The 12,357-nt window shown below is 43.7% G+C and overlaps 1 protein-coding gene and 1 pseudogene across 1 annotated transcript; one reads left to right on the forward strand and one right to left on the reverse strand.

Moving 5' to 3' along the window:
• Positions 1-3,882, forward strand: part of LOC136499015 (arginine decarboxylase 2-like) — a 32,646-nt pseudogene extending 28,764 nt beyond the window's left edge.
• Positions 3,883-6,781: 2,899 nt separating this feature from the next.
• Positions 6,782-11,935, reverse strand: LOC136500313 (syntaxin-52-like). Its single transcript, XM_066495656.1, has 8 exons — positions 11,728-11,935; positions 11,518-11,615; positions 10,398-10,614; positions 7,929-8,030; positions 7,663-7,763; positions 7,339-7,439; positions 7,221-7,265; positions 6,782-7,059 (listed from the first exon to the last, which is right to left on the reverse strand). Exons 3-8 carry the CDS (start codon positions 10,610-10,612, stop codon positions 6,928-6,930), a joined length of 696 nt encoding a protein of 231 aa, XP_066351753.1. The 5' UTR covers positions 10,613-10,614; positions 11,518-11,615; positions 11,728-11,935; the 3' UTR covers positions 6,782-6,927.
• Between the last annotated feature and the right edge of the window lie 422 nt (positions 11,936-12,357).

Here is a 12,357-nt window from a genome sequence, read left to right on the forward strand (position 1 = left end):
GCAAAATCAAGATTTCAACACTTAAGAAATTTTTCTAAGTCTTGTACCCTAACCGTGCTGACAGTCGATGTTTGGGATGATTTTACTCCGTTTCTGTTGCGAATTAGGACAAGTTCTTTGAACAAGAATTGTAGCTGGTACTTCGGGCTTCAACTTTGGTTTAGGAAGTTTTGGCTAGAAGTCCACGGATTAGGAGTTTGATCGAACTCAAAAACGCGCTGTCAGGCTGCTCCTCGCTCGACTGAACGAACTGAATCGCAATCTTCAGTGGCCGACCGATTCAGGTCTTGGCCGCCGCATGGACGCAAGGCTGGCCGCGTGTTGCCGGCGCTCTGCCTAGTGCGGCCAAGGCAGGCAGACGCGCGCCTTCAACTCCCCAGCGTCCGCCCGCTCCCTCCCGTGCTCACCATTTTCATTTTCCCCGGCCTCATTCCTCGCCACAGCAGCAGCCGAGCACAGCACCGCTCCGCCAAGCCCGCCTGAGATCACTGTCGCCCCATTCTTCGATCAGTCGCGCCTAAAGCTTTGCCTCCCTCTGCTCTATCCTTCTCTCATAGCAGCATCCACAGCCATTCCGTTGGTAAGCTAAGTTTGCCTTACGCCGCCGCGGGGATGCCTCGCCGGAGCTCCTGCCATGGCCGCTACCGTGGCCGTGCTTTGTCGGAGCAGCTCCAGCCGTTTAGGTCATGTAGCCACCGTCGTAGAGTCTCCGTAGTCCTGTAGAGTGTGTCGTTTGACTTCGCCGTGGCCTCCACTGGCGTGGCGCCGCCGTCCTGCTCCTCTGAGCCGCCATGGCCGCCACCGTCGTAGTTAGCGCCGGCAAGAGGCCCCACCAAGTATCTCAATGGGTGCGCTAGGTCACGAGTGTCATGTAGCGTAGACGTCATCGTCGGCGAAGCTCGCCGTCGATGAGCCGTAGCTGCGTAGTGCCGAGCAGCGCCGCTGCTCTATTCGTGGGTCACTGGCATGTGGGGTCCCCTGTCAGGCGGGTCCCACCGGTCAGCGACAGGACTAGAATATGCTAGTTCATTTAAATCCAGATCTGGTGTTGTTTTGTAAATTTTGTATCTTCAGTTTGATAGCTCCAAAAATTGTGAAATAAATTGGTTAGTGTTCCTTAGGAAGTGTAGTATTTAGGAAACATATGTTTTTAACATTTACAGTAGAAATGTTTGGAGATTTAAATAGGGATTTGAAATGTGCTTTTGAATGCATTCAAATTTGTTTATTTTATATCTAGAGTTCCTATGCTCCAAAATTTATGCAATTTTTGTGGTAAGCTAGTATTAGCATATATGAACTCTGGTAAAAATTTGAGGACCAGTGCATGTGTAGATTTATAGTTATAGATTTTTCTTTTATGAATAGTTAATCCTTGTGTAAATTTTTATAAATTAATTATGAATCCAAAATTCATGAAAATTTTTGGAGGTAATCCTAGTAGTATGTGGATGCTAAGAAAAATAGGAAATCTGTTGCTTGACACTTTTCAATAGGGTTTTCTATTTATGCTATTTCAAGCCTTGCTGCCTTATCATTTTTGTATAGGATGTTCTACTTAGTAAAATGACATGAAATTTTTATAGTAGTCCTTTGATAGAATTACTAAGGCACTGTAAATTTTTAAGAATTTTTGAAACACATCTAATATATGTTTATTATTTAACCTAGATATCTAAATAAAACAATAAAGGCATTTAAATAAATAGTTTGGGCTTCACCATTATATTATCTTAAATGTATTTGGTATGCTTAAACTGTTGGTAGATTTTATGTTGTCAAATTTTGAATGATTACATGAAGTAGAAGTATTGTTACTTTGTATTGCATATTGAATAGTTTCCGGATAGATTCTGTAGTTTGAGGAGTTGTATGTTGAAAATGATGTGTACTGTAAAAATGGTTAATAACAAAGTTGTAGAGAATTTGATAAGCTTTCCAGAAAGTCCAGGATCACTGAATTTGGATTAGTAGAACTCCAGTTATGAGTGAAACAAGTAGCTACTGTTTTATGGCATAATCGATGTATTATGGAAATAGTTAATTAAATAATCGAGAAGAGATATGCACCTACTCAATAAACATGATGCACTTGTTAACATATATGCATTCGTAATACTTATGTCATATTCATGCATCTAGGATCGGAGGAAGAGATCACGTTGCTGGAATTCGAAGAAGTAGAGGAAGGGAATCAGCAGGAGGATCCGCAAGCCGCAGCTCCCGAAGGCGTGGAGCAGAACCCTAAAGAGCTTCCGGAGTGTCCTGACCACCGCCCTACTTCCTTTCTGTGAGGCAAGCCCCGGAGCATTATAAGTCTCCCCGTAATTTACAAATGTTTACTTAAGTACTTATGATTGATGCATTAGGTTATATTAGTTGAATGGAACCACTTGATGCATATAAATTCCTTGTCCAGATATTACACCTTTAACTGGTATAGGTCCAGGATCGAATATATGCTTAGCCATGCTTAGACCGGTAGAAGTCGGGTGATGTCCTGTCACCTGCGAGATGTAGGTGGATACCGAAGCACGGTTGGCTATATCTGCTATCGTGGAACAGAACCATGGGGAAAAAGTAAATCGAGACTGGACGGGAAGTCGATAGAGAAGCAACAAGACATAGAGGTCTTGGGTGTGGATCTATCCCTGTCTGTGTCAATTAAGGACCGTACCGTTGTTGGCGCTTCTGACAAGATTGAACGCATGCCTCTCACTTAGCTGGCCGGATAACTCGTTCCGACCGCGAAGCCGAGTAATTCAACTCAGGGCGGGAACCGTTCTGTTGTGCGCTCCTTCCGGGGAACGATCAGACTGAGCCCAAGGGCAGGCTTGGCGTGAGCATCCTGGCATCTGGTGTTCCAGATTGTGCAGGCGCGGTACGGACCCGCGAAATGTGTACCTGAGTTGTACCAAAGGTGACCTAAGGCTACCGTGCCTGGTAGACCTGGGTTTGTGTTAGGAATAAATTCCCAGCTGGTTGAAATCGATTCGAATCGCCGTCTCTCCCGGATAGTGAGAAACTTGGCTAGTCCCAACATCGTAGTAACTGTGTTATGAAACATGATGGTTCGAATGAATATGGAATTACAATACCTGCTATGGTTACTATTGTATGCTTCTAAATGATATACCACATATTTGGCATAGGATAGTTGCTAATCTAGAAATAGATAGTTATAATTAATCTGATAAAGAAATTGTAACTGTACCATAATTCAATTGCTTTTACGCAAAATTGTTGTCAAGTTACGTCCACTTATACAGCCTTGCATAATCCTTGGAGTCATGTTATTTCTGATTCATGACGGGTAAGTCTAGCTGAGTACCTTCTCGTACTCAGGGTTTATTTTCCCATTGTTGCGGATGGCACTGTGTATCATGGTTATTGTAAGAGTTGCTTCTATCCCGCCGTGGATGAGGAGTAAGCCTTGGGCAGGCTTCTTTATTAATTCCTATCCTTGCTTTTGTGGACCGTGATCCGACTTGGCACTGTATTAAACTATGTTGGAAACTTTATTTTCGAACTTAATTGCTTCCGCTTTATTTATCAAACTCGGTTTGTAATAACTTTTATTCGTACTCTGATGACGAAATGTATCTGTGAACTTTATGTAATATGTGGCATGTACGTTGAATCCTGTACGATCTTGGTTGTTGTAAATCGTTTATCGAGACCCGTTGTGGTACTCGACGGACTACCGGGTTTATATGGGTTCAAGTATGACAGTGCAACCGCTTGCGGGCTGCCATTATACTTGTACTCTTATAAATTGGTCGGTTCTGCGACAACGACTACCACATGAACCACTCCGTGTTCTCGCTGGTGGCCGACTACTGAAGCGTCGGGCAGCTCTTCCCCATGATGCCGGTGACATAAGTACAGTACTTGTTAATAAGCTCTTCCCCATGAGTCCTTGCTTGGCAGAATTCCTCCAAAGTCAATGTATGCGCGAAATCATAAGTATGTTCCATTGGCTGGAATCATAAATAAAGTCAATAATGCCTGCTCCGTATTTTTTTTTGAGTATATATATGGTGAACTGGGATTTGCAGTTGTTGATGATTAAATTGGGCCAAGCCCCAATGTTAGTTTTAGCCTAATCTAAGAAAAAAAAAACTCTATAAAGCGACAGGCTTAGCATATAACAGATTAGCCCGACGAAGAACACTAGGCATTTTATAAAAAGGATAAATTTAGTGGGTTAGGGGGTAATAAGTGCTAGTATGTTATAAAAAAAACTACAGTGATACTCTCTCCGTTCCTTAATATAAGCCATATAGATTTCTAAAGAAAATTCCAAAATATAGGTACGTATCAGCTCCCACGCCGATTAGTTTAGAAACATTTTCATCGTAAATAGCACATGCCCCAACCAATCTCTTAGATTTAAGAAGCAATCTGATTGGGAGAGAGAAGATGGCCTGATTTTTCTTTTTTTTCCTCGGTCTCACATCTTTCCCCAAACCGTGCGTTAATATTGGTGCTAAAAACTATATGGCTTATATTAAGGAACGGAGGGAGTATATATTAACACCTATGGAACTTTTGAGGTATATAGACACTAGTGATTAGGGTGCGCCCTTGCCAAGGACTGGAGCTGCCCGGTAAGGGCTGGAACAACACTGGCAATCAAGGGTTTCCAAGTTTTTTATTAATATGTATAGTGCATCTGAATCAGCAAATACGGTAGATTATCCCTGATCCAGTCGACGTTATATGCTGCAGCCTGATCCCGGAAGATATAGCACACCAGTATCCCTATTGATTCACAGACCAACACTTTTTCCTTGCTTCAACCGATAATTTCGAACAAACATACAAAACAGTCCTTCGAAACACAAGGATAAATAAAAGTGAAACACAAGGATAAATAAAAGTGGAGGTAACAACCAACATGAAAATAGAATGAAACATGCAGTCGCAAACAAAAGGAAGTAAGCAATGTAATACATGGGACGCAAATGGTGACTATTCCTGGAAGCCAGTAACATGTACGCTTTTACAGGATCGAACGAGTTTACAAATCTGACAGGACATTTAGATTAAGTTATCCTATAACACGTCCTGGAAATGGCAATTGATCCGACAGGCCATTTAGATTAAGTTATCCTATAACACGTCCTGGAAATGGCAGTTGCACCCAGCCTATCTGAAATGGCAAGTTTTGATTTGATTTGAGTTCCATGAGAACACACACAACAGATATCTTTTACCTGAATTTACTCGATGCACAAGAACGGTAGCTGAGAGACAGAGTGCTCTGGCACAGAATAAATCCACACTTATCACTGCAAACTGACAAACGCCATACACAAGATGCAGATGAACGTTACTTGCATAGGACTTTGCATTAAAGGTTATACAGCTTAAGCTATGCCTGCACAAGTAAATGCAATTTGTTATTGTTTGGTTAGGCTGCATTACTCTATTGAGTTATTTGTATGTCTGGTTGGTTGAATGCATAGTGGTAATATGTGTTTGGTTACAATGCATATCTGAGATTGGGCCCAGTTACAATGCATAGTTTTATTTTTTATTTATATTTAATGCTTCATGCATACGTCCAAAGATTCGATAAAATTTTTTGAAAATTTTGGTGTTTTGGAGGGGAACTAAAGAGGCCCTTGGTATTGGCAATTCATCGAACACACTTGCTACGTGATTGGAGCAGCAGTTGTGCCAGCTCGCGGCCGCCCAAACACCAGCCAAGAGGAGCGTGATGTCAAGCTCCTCAGCGGCCAGGAGGAGCACCTCGGAACTCGGCGAGGATGTGGCCGGCCGATTCGTGGAGCGTGACGAGGCGTCGACATGTGTGATTTGAGGCACTTGCAGACTCCTTCCCAGTTCCATCTCTTCTTCAGGTTGTACGTGAGCTCTCTCTCCCAAAAAAAAAGTGCGTCCTCCTCAGTCGGCGCACAAGCAAGCTCCACGGCCGCTCTCCAAGTGTCCCTTCCTCCTCCTCCCAGCCGCATCGGGCCTCCCCAGCGACCCTTTCTCGTCCTCTACAGTCGCATCGGCTCGCCCGCGCCCTTTCCTCCTCGCCGGCATGACCACGCGTCGCACGCTCTGCCTTGCCGTCGCGGCGGCGCTTCAGGTCCACCTCGCCGTCGCGTCCAAGCTCCGCCTCGCCATCGCGTCAGAGCTCTGCCTTGCCATCTCCACCTCGCCCGAACTCCGCTTTGTCGTCGCGCGCCCTCGTCCGCGAGCGTCGGGGCAAAAGGTGGATTAGGCTGCACAACTGCATAGCGGGTGCGTCAGGCTGCAAGCACCGCAAAGGCTAAGGGGTGTTTGGTTCGCTTCTAGAATTCACATCGTATGTTTAGATATTAATAATGAGTATTCAATATAGATTAATTATAAAACCAATTATAGAGATAGAGGCTAATTTGAGAGACGATTTTTTAAGTCTAATTAATCTATCATTAACATATGTTTATTGTAGCACCACATTGTCAAATCATGGACTAGTTAAGCTTAAAAGATTCATCTCGTAAATTAGTCGCAAATTGTACAATTAATTTTATAATTGATCTATATTTAATACTCTATGCATATATCTAAACATTCGACGTGACATTAGCCTGCATAGTGGATACGACCATTTTTTAGCGCACCCGGTTGTGCAGGCAAGTGGTGCTTTGAGGAGAGTGCTATCCTGTATAAGGAGATATGCAGAAAACCAAACTGGACTTTGCACTACGGTGCCTTGGATAAGGAGACATGCAGGCAATCAGACCCATATTGCATAACAATTCCCCTCACGAAAGGGAAGATGAGACTGAAACCACCGTATATATATTATTTTTAAAGGGCTGTACATTTCAATGGAGTAACACAGAAGGGACTTTTACAAGCGAAGGCTGCAGGTAACACATAAGGGGCATTTCGTCTGCAGGGTAGCCGGCTGCTTCTTTCTTCTCTTTACAGATACTTGACGAGAAGCCAAACAACGACTGCAAGAATCACGATGGCGACAACAGATAGAAGCAGGCACATGCATGAGCAGCCACCTTTGGTACGCTTGTTCAGAATTGCAAGCCTCTTTTGCACACGCTGAACAAAACGGAATTTTGTATCAGTGTTCCATTGCAAACTTGAGAAGTTTGAATAGCATGTGGCAGTGAAAATTTGTACATAGTAGTAGTCAAGCAATTCAAAGTAGTAGTAATAGTTAAGCAATAGCAACGGTTTAAATACTGATACTAATTCCTAACCTGAAGACGTGAATTTGTAACATCAACATGATCTTCAAGGTCATCCTGCAAACAAGATAAAGAAGTTATCATCGTGTAAAAGACACAAATACTACTGGTTTTGTTAGGGGGCACTAACTATCAATCTTGTGTGCAGTGTAAGTTCCTCATTGACTGCTAATGCAATATGCTTTGTGCTCAGCACTGTCTCTTCCAGCTTCTCAAGACCCTCATCTTGCTCTGCAAAATGTTGATACACAACTCAAACAAATAAAGCACCATGAAATGGTTCTTGCTCCCACAACTGTCATTTCCAAGAAACCTAGTAGATCTGTACCAACCAAATGAAATGCAAATGATGTGAAGAAACAGTGCTACATGATCCCATCCAAACAGTTGATTGCACCCCTTAAGTAAGGTCCATCGAGCAAACACTACTGAACAAACCACAATAAACCAATACCTTTCATAACTTGCCTCTGAAGGCCAACAATTCCTTGGTTATCTAACCCAGCAACTCTGCTCATATCATCTGCCTTTTTACTCTGACCAAGCAAATCCTCCCTAAATTGGAAAAGAAAAAAAGGGCACATATTCACATAATAGTTCTAACAAAAAATCATAATAATATTTACCTGAAAACTTGAATACAGTAAACTAATGTGTTTAAAAAATAGATTATGATTTAGGAAGGACGAGTTCTTATAGATCATTGCTAACACGACAGACCTGTTAGCAAAGTTTGACATGTTGAAACTTGTGGCCATCTGCTTTGCTTTAGACTTCAAATTGGAAAGCATGTCTAGGCGTTTATGCATCTCCTTGTCAGTGCTGCACAAGTCAAAAGAAATCAATTTCAAGCAAAAATGTTTGATAGTACACAAAAAATCAGATCAAAGTAAATGTCTAGACATCAAACTATGAAGTTCTTTGTCAAGGAATAATATTTTTCATTGACATGCAAATCCTTCTCATAATGAATTTTTTCTCTCAACTTGTACACACAAAACATGTATAGACTGAAATGCTGTCCACACCGTCATAGTAATCAGCAGAACAAAGAAATCATGTTTTCCATTTGTAAGCAGGAAACCATTTACTAGTATAACCAATAAGTTGCACTCTTTTCATGTAATAACTTATGGGTTGTTTGGATCAGTGCCCCAGCAGGCATCCAAGTTCTGGCCCTGCCCATGCAATTTGGCAGGTGTCTGCTCTAGTACCCAAAAGTATTTTGGTCAGGCCAAATCGTTGGCCAGGCAAAGGCTAGCAAATTGCTGGTCAAATTTTGGCTGGGCTGCAACCTGCAATGCTGATGCATCAGCTGGAGGGTGGTCCAAGAAGTGCTGCACATTTTGTAAGTCTTTGGACTTTTGTTTTCTAACTATGTGTCCAGTATGTGATCCATTTAACATTAACTTACTTGTGGACATACCCAGTGCAGAGAGCTCCCGCTCTGTACGGGGTCTGGGGAAGAGTGTCAGTGGCAAGCCTTACCCTCGCCTGTGTAATGCGAGGAGACTGCGACTCGAACCCAGGACCTTCCGGTCACAGGCGGTAAGACTCTACCGCTTGCACCAGGCCTGCCCTTCATTAACTTACTTGTGATTTAATCTAAAAAAATAAGACCCATGATGAATATATTTCGAAATTTAATAAAAAAACACTGATGTGGTCCCCACATTATCGTACTTGTTTTAGAAAAAAATTGGCATGGTTGCAACCAAGTCCAATTTTGGCATGGCCACAACTTTGGCTTGGTCACAAACAAAATGCTATATTTATAACACAAATTTGGTATTAGCCTAACTTTGGCCATGACCAATATTTGGTCAGGCCTCCTGGAGTCTAGAGTCTACAAGAAAACAAACTATTACACGACCTATTCTGAAACAATGTGCAATTGTGCACAACACATAGGGTCTGATTGGTTACTTGCATAGGACTTGCATTGCATTAAAGGTTATACAACATAAGCTATGCCTGCACAAGTGAATGCAATTTGTTGTTGTTTGGTTAGGCTGCATTACTCTATTGAGTTGTTTGTATGTCTGGTTGGTTGAATGCATAGTCGTAAGCCGCAACTACTAATATGTGTTTGGTTACATTGCATATCTGAGATTGGTATTGGCAATTCATCGAACACACTTGCTACGTGATTGGAGCAGCAGTTGTGCCAGCTCGCAGCCGCCCAAACACCAGCCAAGAGGAGCGTGATGTCAAGCTCCTCAGCGGCTAGGAGGAGCACCTCGGAACTTGGCGAGGATGTGGCCGGCCGATTCGTGGAGTGTGACGAGGCGTCGACATGTGTGATTTGAGGCACTTGCAGACTCCTTCCCAGTTCCATCTTTTCTTCAGGTTGTACATGAGCTCTCTCTCCCAAAAAAAAAAGTGCGTCCTCCTCAGTCGACGCAGAAGCAAGCTCCACGGCCGCTCTCCAAGTGTCCCTTCCTCCACCTCCCAGCCTTGTCGGCTCGCCCGCGCCCTTTCCTCCTCGCTGGCATGACCGCGCGTCACACGCTCTGCCTTGCCGTTGCGGTGGCGCTTCAGGTCCACCTCGTCGTCACGTTAGAGCTCGGCCTTGCCGTCGCCACCTCTCCCGAACTCCGCTTCGTCGTCGCACGCCTGCGCGGCCTCGTCCACGAGTGTCAGGGCAAAAGGTGGATTAGGCTGCACAATTGCATAGTGGGTGCATCAGGCTGCACAGCGGCTGCAAGCACCGCAAAGGCTAAGCCTGCATAGTCAATACGACCATTTTTGAGCGCACCCAGTTGTGCAGGCAAGAGGTGCTTTGAGGAGAGTGCTATCCTAACATTTCATTTCATCTCCTAAGGTGTTTATCTTTATTGATTCACTTACTCATGGCATAGTTCACAGCTCAATCATTCGACTTTGCATCCCTAGATCTAGTCTCCCATGTACAAGTTGTGAACAGATAATAAAAGATGATTAGCCAGTGTTAACATCATAACCCTTCGTTTACGGCAGCATGCAATATTGTTCAATTTGATTCTAAGGACACGTCAAATATGGAATTGACAGAACAGATCATCCATTTAAACAAGTTCTCCAAGATTCAATAGCGATATGTTTCATTGCTAAGTATCAGACCTGAGAAAAACAAATATAGCGTCATTGCAAGCACTCCACCCATTGTCAGTATCACATAATTGCAAAAGTAGTTGCAACAGGACATACATTGACTTTGGAGGAATTCTGCCAAGCAAGGACTCCAAGCTATCCATTCTAGTCCCAAGAATAGTTATTTTTCTCCGAATGGCTGAAGTATGCCGCATAATTTCTGGGCCTGATTGTGGAAGAGACCCTCTATCGGCAATCATGGAACTGATGTCATCAGCAAGTCTGGATGATTCATTGTACTCCTTCATCCATGGGTCCAAAGATGATGCCATTGCTGGTTCGTTCAAAATGACAGAACAGGTCATGTGAGCAGCATTTGGATAAGCATAATAGCACAACAACGTTGTAACCCATTATCATACAATTTCATTGTAATAAACTAGTATCATGTAGAGCCTTTTCATATCCATGTAAAGCACCACAAAAACTGTGGCTCAAAATGCAGGGAGCTCTTACGAGCAAGCTATCAACAGATAATTTCTAGGCATTTCTGTCTATCAATGCCATTATTGAGTACAACAAGCTTCATAGAAAAGGATTTGCATATGTAGAAGAATTTTGTTTGACTAGAGCAAATGATACATCATGAATCTGCGAGAATAGCATTCTTTTTTTCCAGCAAACCTACCCTTGGCATTAAGTAAGATAGAACAAGACATGGGCTAAAGAACACCAAGGTAGCACTTAGATAAACAAGACTACTCAAGTTTACAATGACCATTGCCAAAAGATTAGCTTGCCTCTGCTGCAGCTAACCCCAACATACGGATGACTATAGCATGCTGTCTCTTGCTTCACAGCTTGTTGGTACTCAAACCACATTTTTTACTTCTATATGTGCAGGTTAACGACTTGTGGCAGGCTGCAACAAGATAACTCCCTTCACAGCAATTATTAATCCTACTACACTATGTTACTAAATTAAAGCCTCATGCTGAAAGCAGCAAGACCAAATCAAAATGCTAGAATTCACCATTAACCCAAAATTCCCCATGACCTATCTTCTCCCCCACCGTAGAATCACGCGTATGCATCTACAGAATAACCAAAATCCCCAGCCGCCGTTTCCCCGAAATACCCTACCGAGATACCAACGGACACACGTAACTTCAATAAGCGGGTACCCATGGCGAGGAAACAGAATACAGAGGAAAGATCAGGGCACGAAACAGCAAACCTGGTGGATCCGGACGCGCAAATCGGAGAACCGGAGATCGGGACCGGGGCCTCGGCCGAGTCGCCTCCCCACTTCTTTTCCGCGCGCCTTTGACGAAGCTGTAGCGAGGAAGAAAGAGAGGCAATGATTGGACTTTTTCTTTTGTTTGACAAATATAAAACACGGGACTGCCGGCCCGTTTGCGGGCCGGCGCCCCTGCCTGCTGCGGACCAGCGGTAACCGGTAAGAGAGCGGCGACTGGAGCAGCAGCAGCCAGCAGGCAGGAGGAGGAGGACTGGAGGAGCGGCGCGTGGCCAGCTGCCGGCTGCTACGTGCGCGCGAGGCCGCGAGCGGATCTGGGCGACGCCGCGACCCGCGATGGAGAGTCCGAGCGTGTCTGCGGCTGCGTGTGTCTCCCTCCCTCCTGCTACTGACTGCATGCGCCAAATATTGCTACAAAGGAATGGTGACTATATGGAACAATAAACATTAAACAAGACAAATATTGCTTCCTAATGATTTACATTATTTTGTATTATTTTTTAATTCATACGCACTTAAATATATTACTTTTAAATTCATATCACCATATATAAGCATACAACTCCAAATGATAGAATATGTCATAGGGACAGAGGTATCTTGGACAATTCTCCTCACTCGGTCATGCATGAAATTGTTAAGAGTATCTCCAAGAAAAAAGCTAAAATATTTTGTATTGCGTGTCCTCGACACCTGCGTGCCGACGAAGTCCTCCGACTGGCTGAGGTCGTGGCTTTGTGCCGATGTGTAGACTAGTCGGGGTTAGGACAAACAACAGCAAGAAGAACGCCCACCAAAGCTTGAGCGGTGCCGTGACCC

The sequence above is a fragment of the Miscanthus floridulus genome, chromosome 13 (assembly GCF_019320115.1).
Source record: "Miscanthus floridulus cultivar M001 chromosome 13, ASM1932011v1, whole genome shotgun sequence".
NCBI classification, from domain to species: domain Eukaryota; kingdom Viridiplantae; phylum Streptophyta; class Magnoliopsida; order Poales; family Poaceae; genus Miscanthus; species Miscanthus floridulus.

Coding starts and splice junctions, on each gene's coding strand:
- LOC136500313 (XM_066495656.1), bottom strand. CDS start 10,612: ATGGCATCATCTTTGGACCCATGGATGAAGGAGTACAATGAATCATCC. Junction 7,764..7,928: donor ATGTCAAACTTTGCTAACAG/GTCTGTCGTGTT, acceptor TTTCCAATTTAG/GGAGGATTTGCTTGGTCAGA. Junction 7,060..7,220: donor TTACAAATTCACGTCTTCAG/GTTAGGAATTAG, acceptor CGTTTTGTTCAG/CGTGTGCAAAAGAGGCTTGC.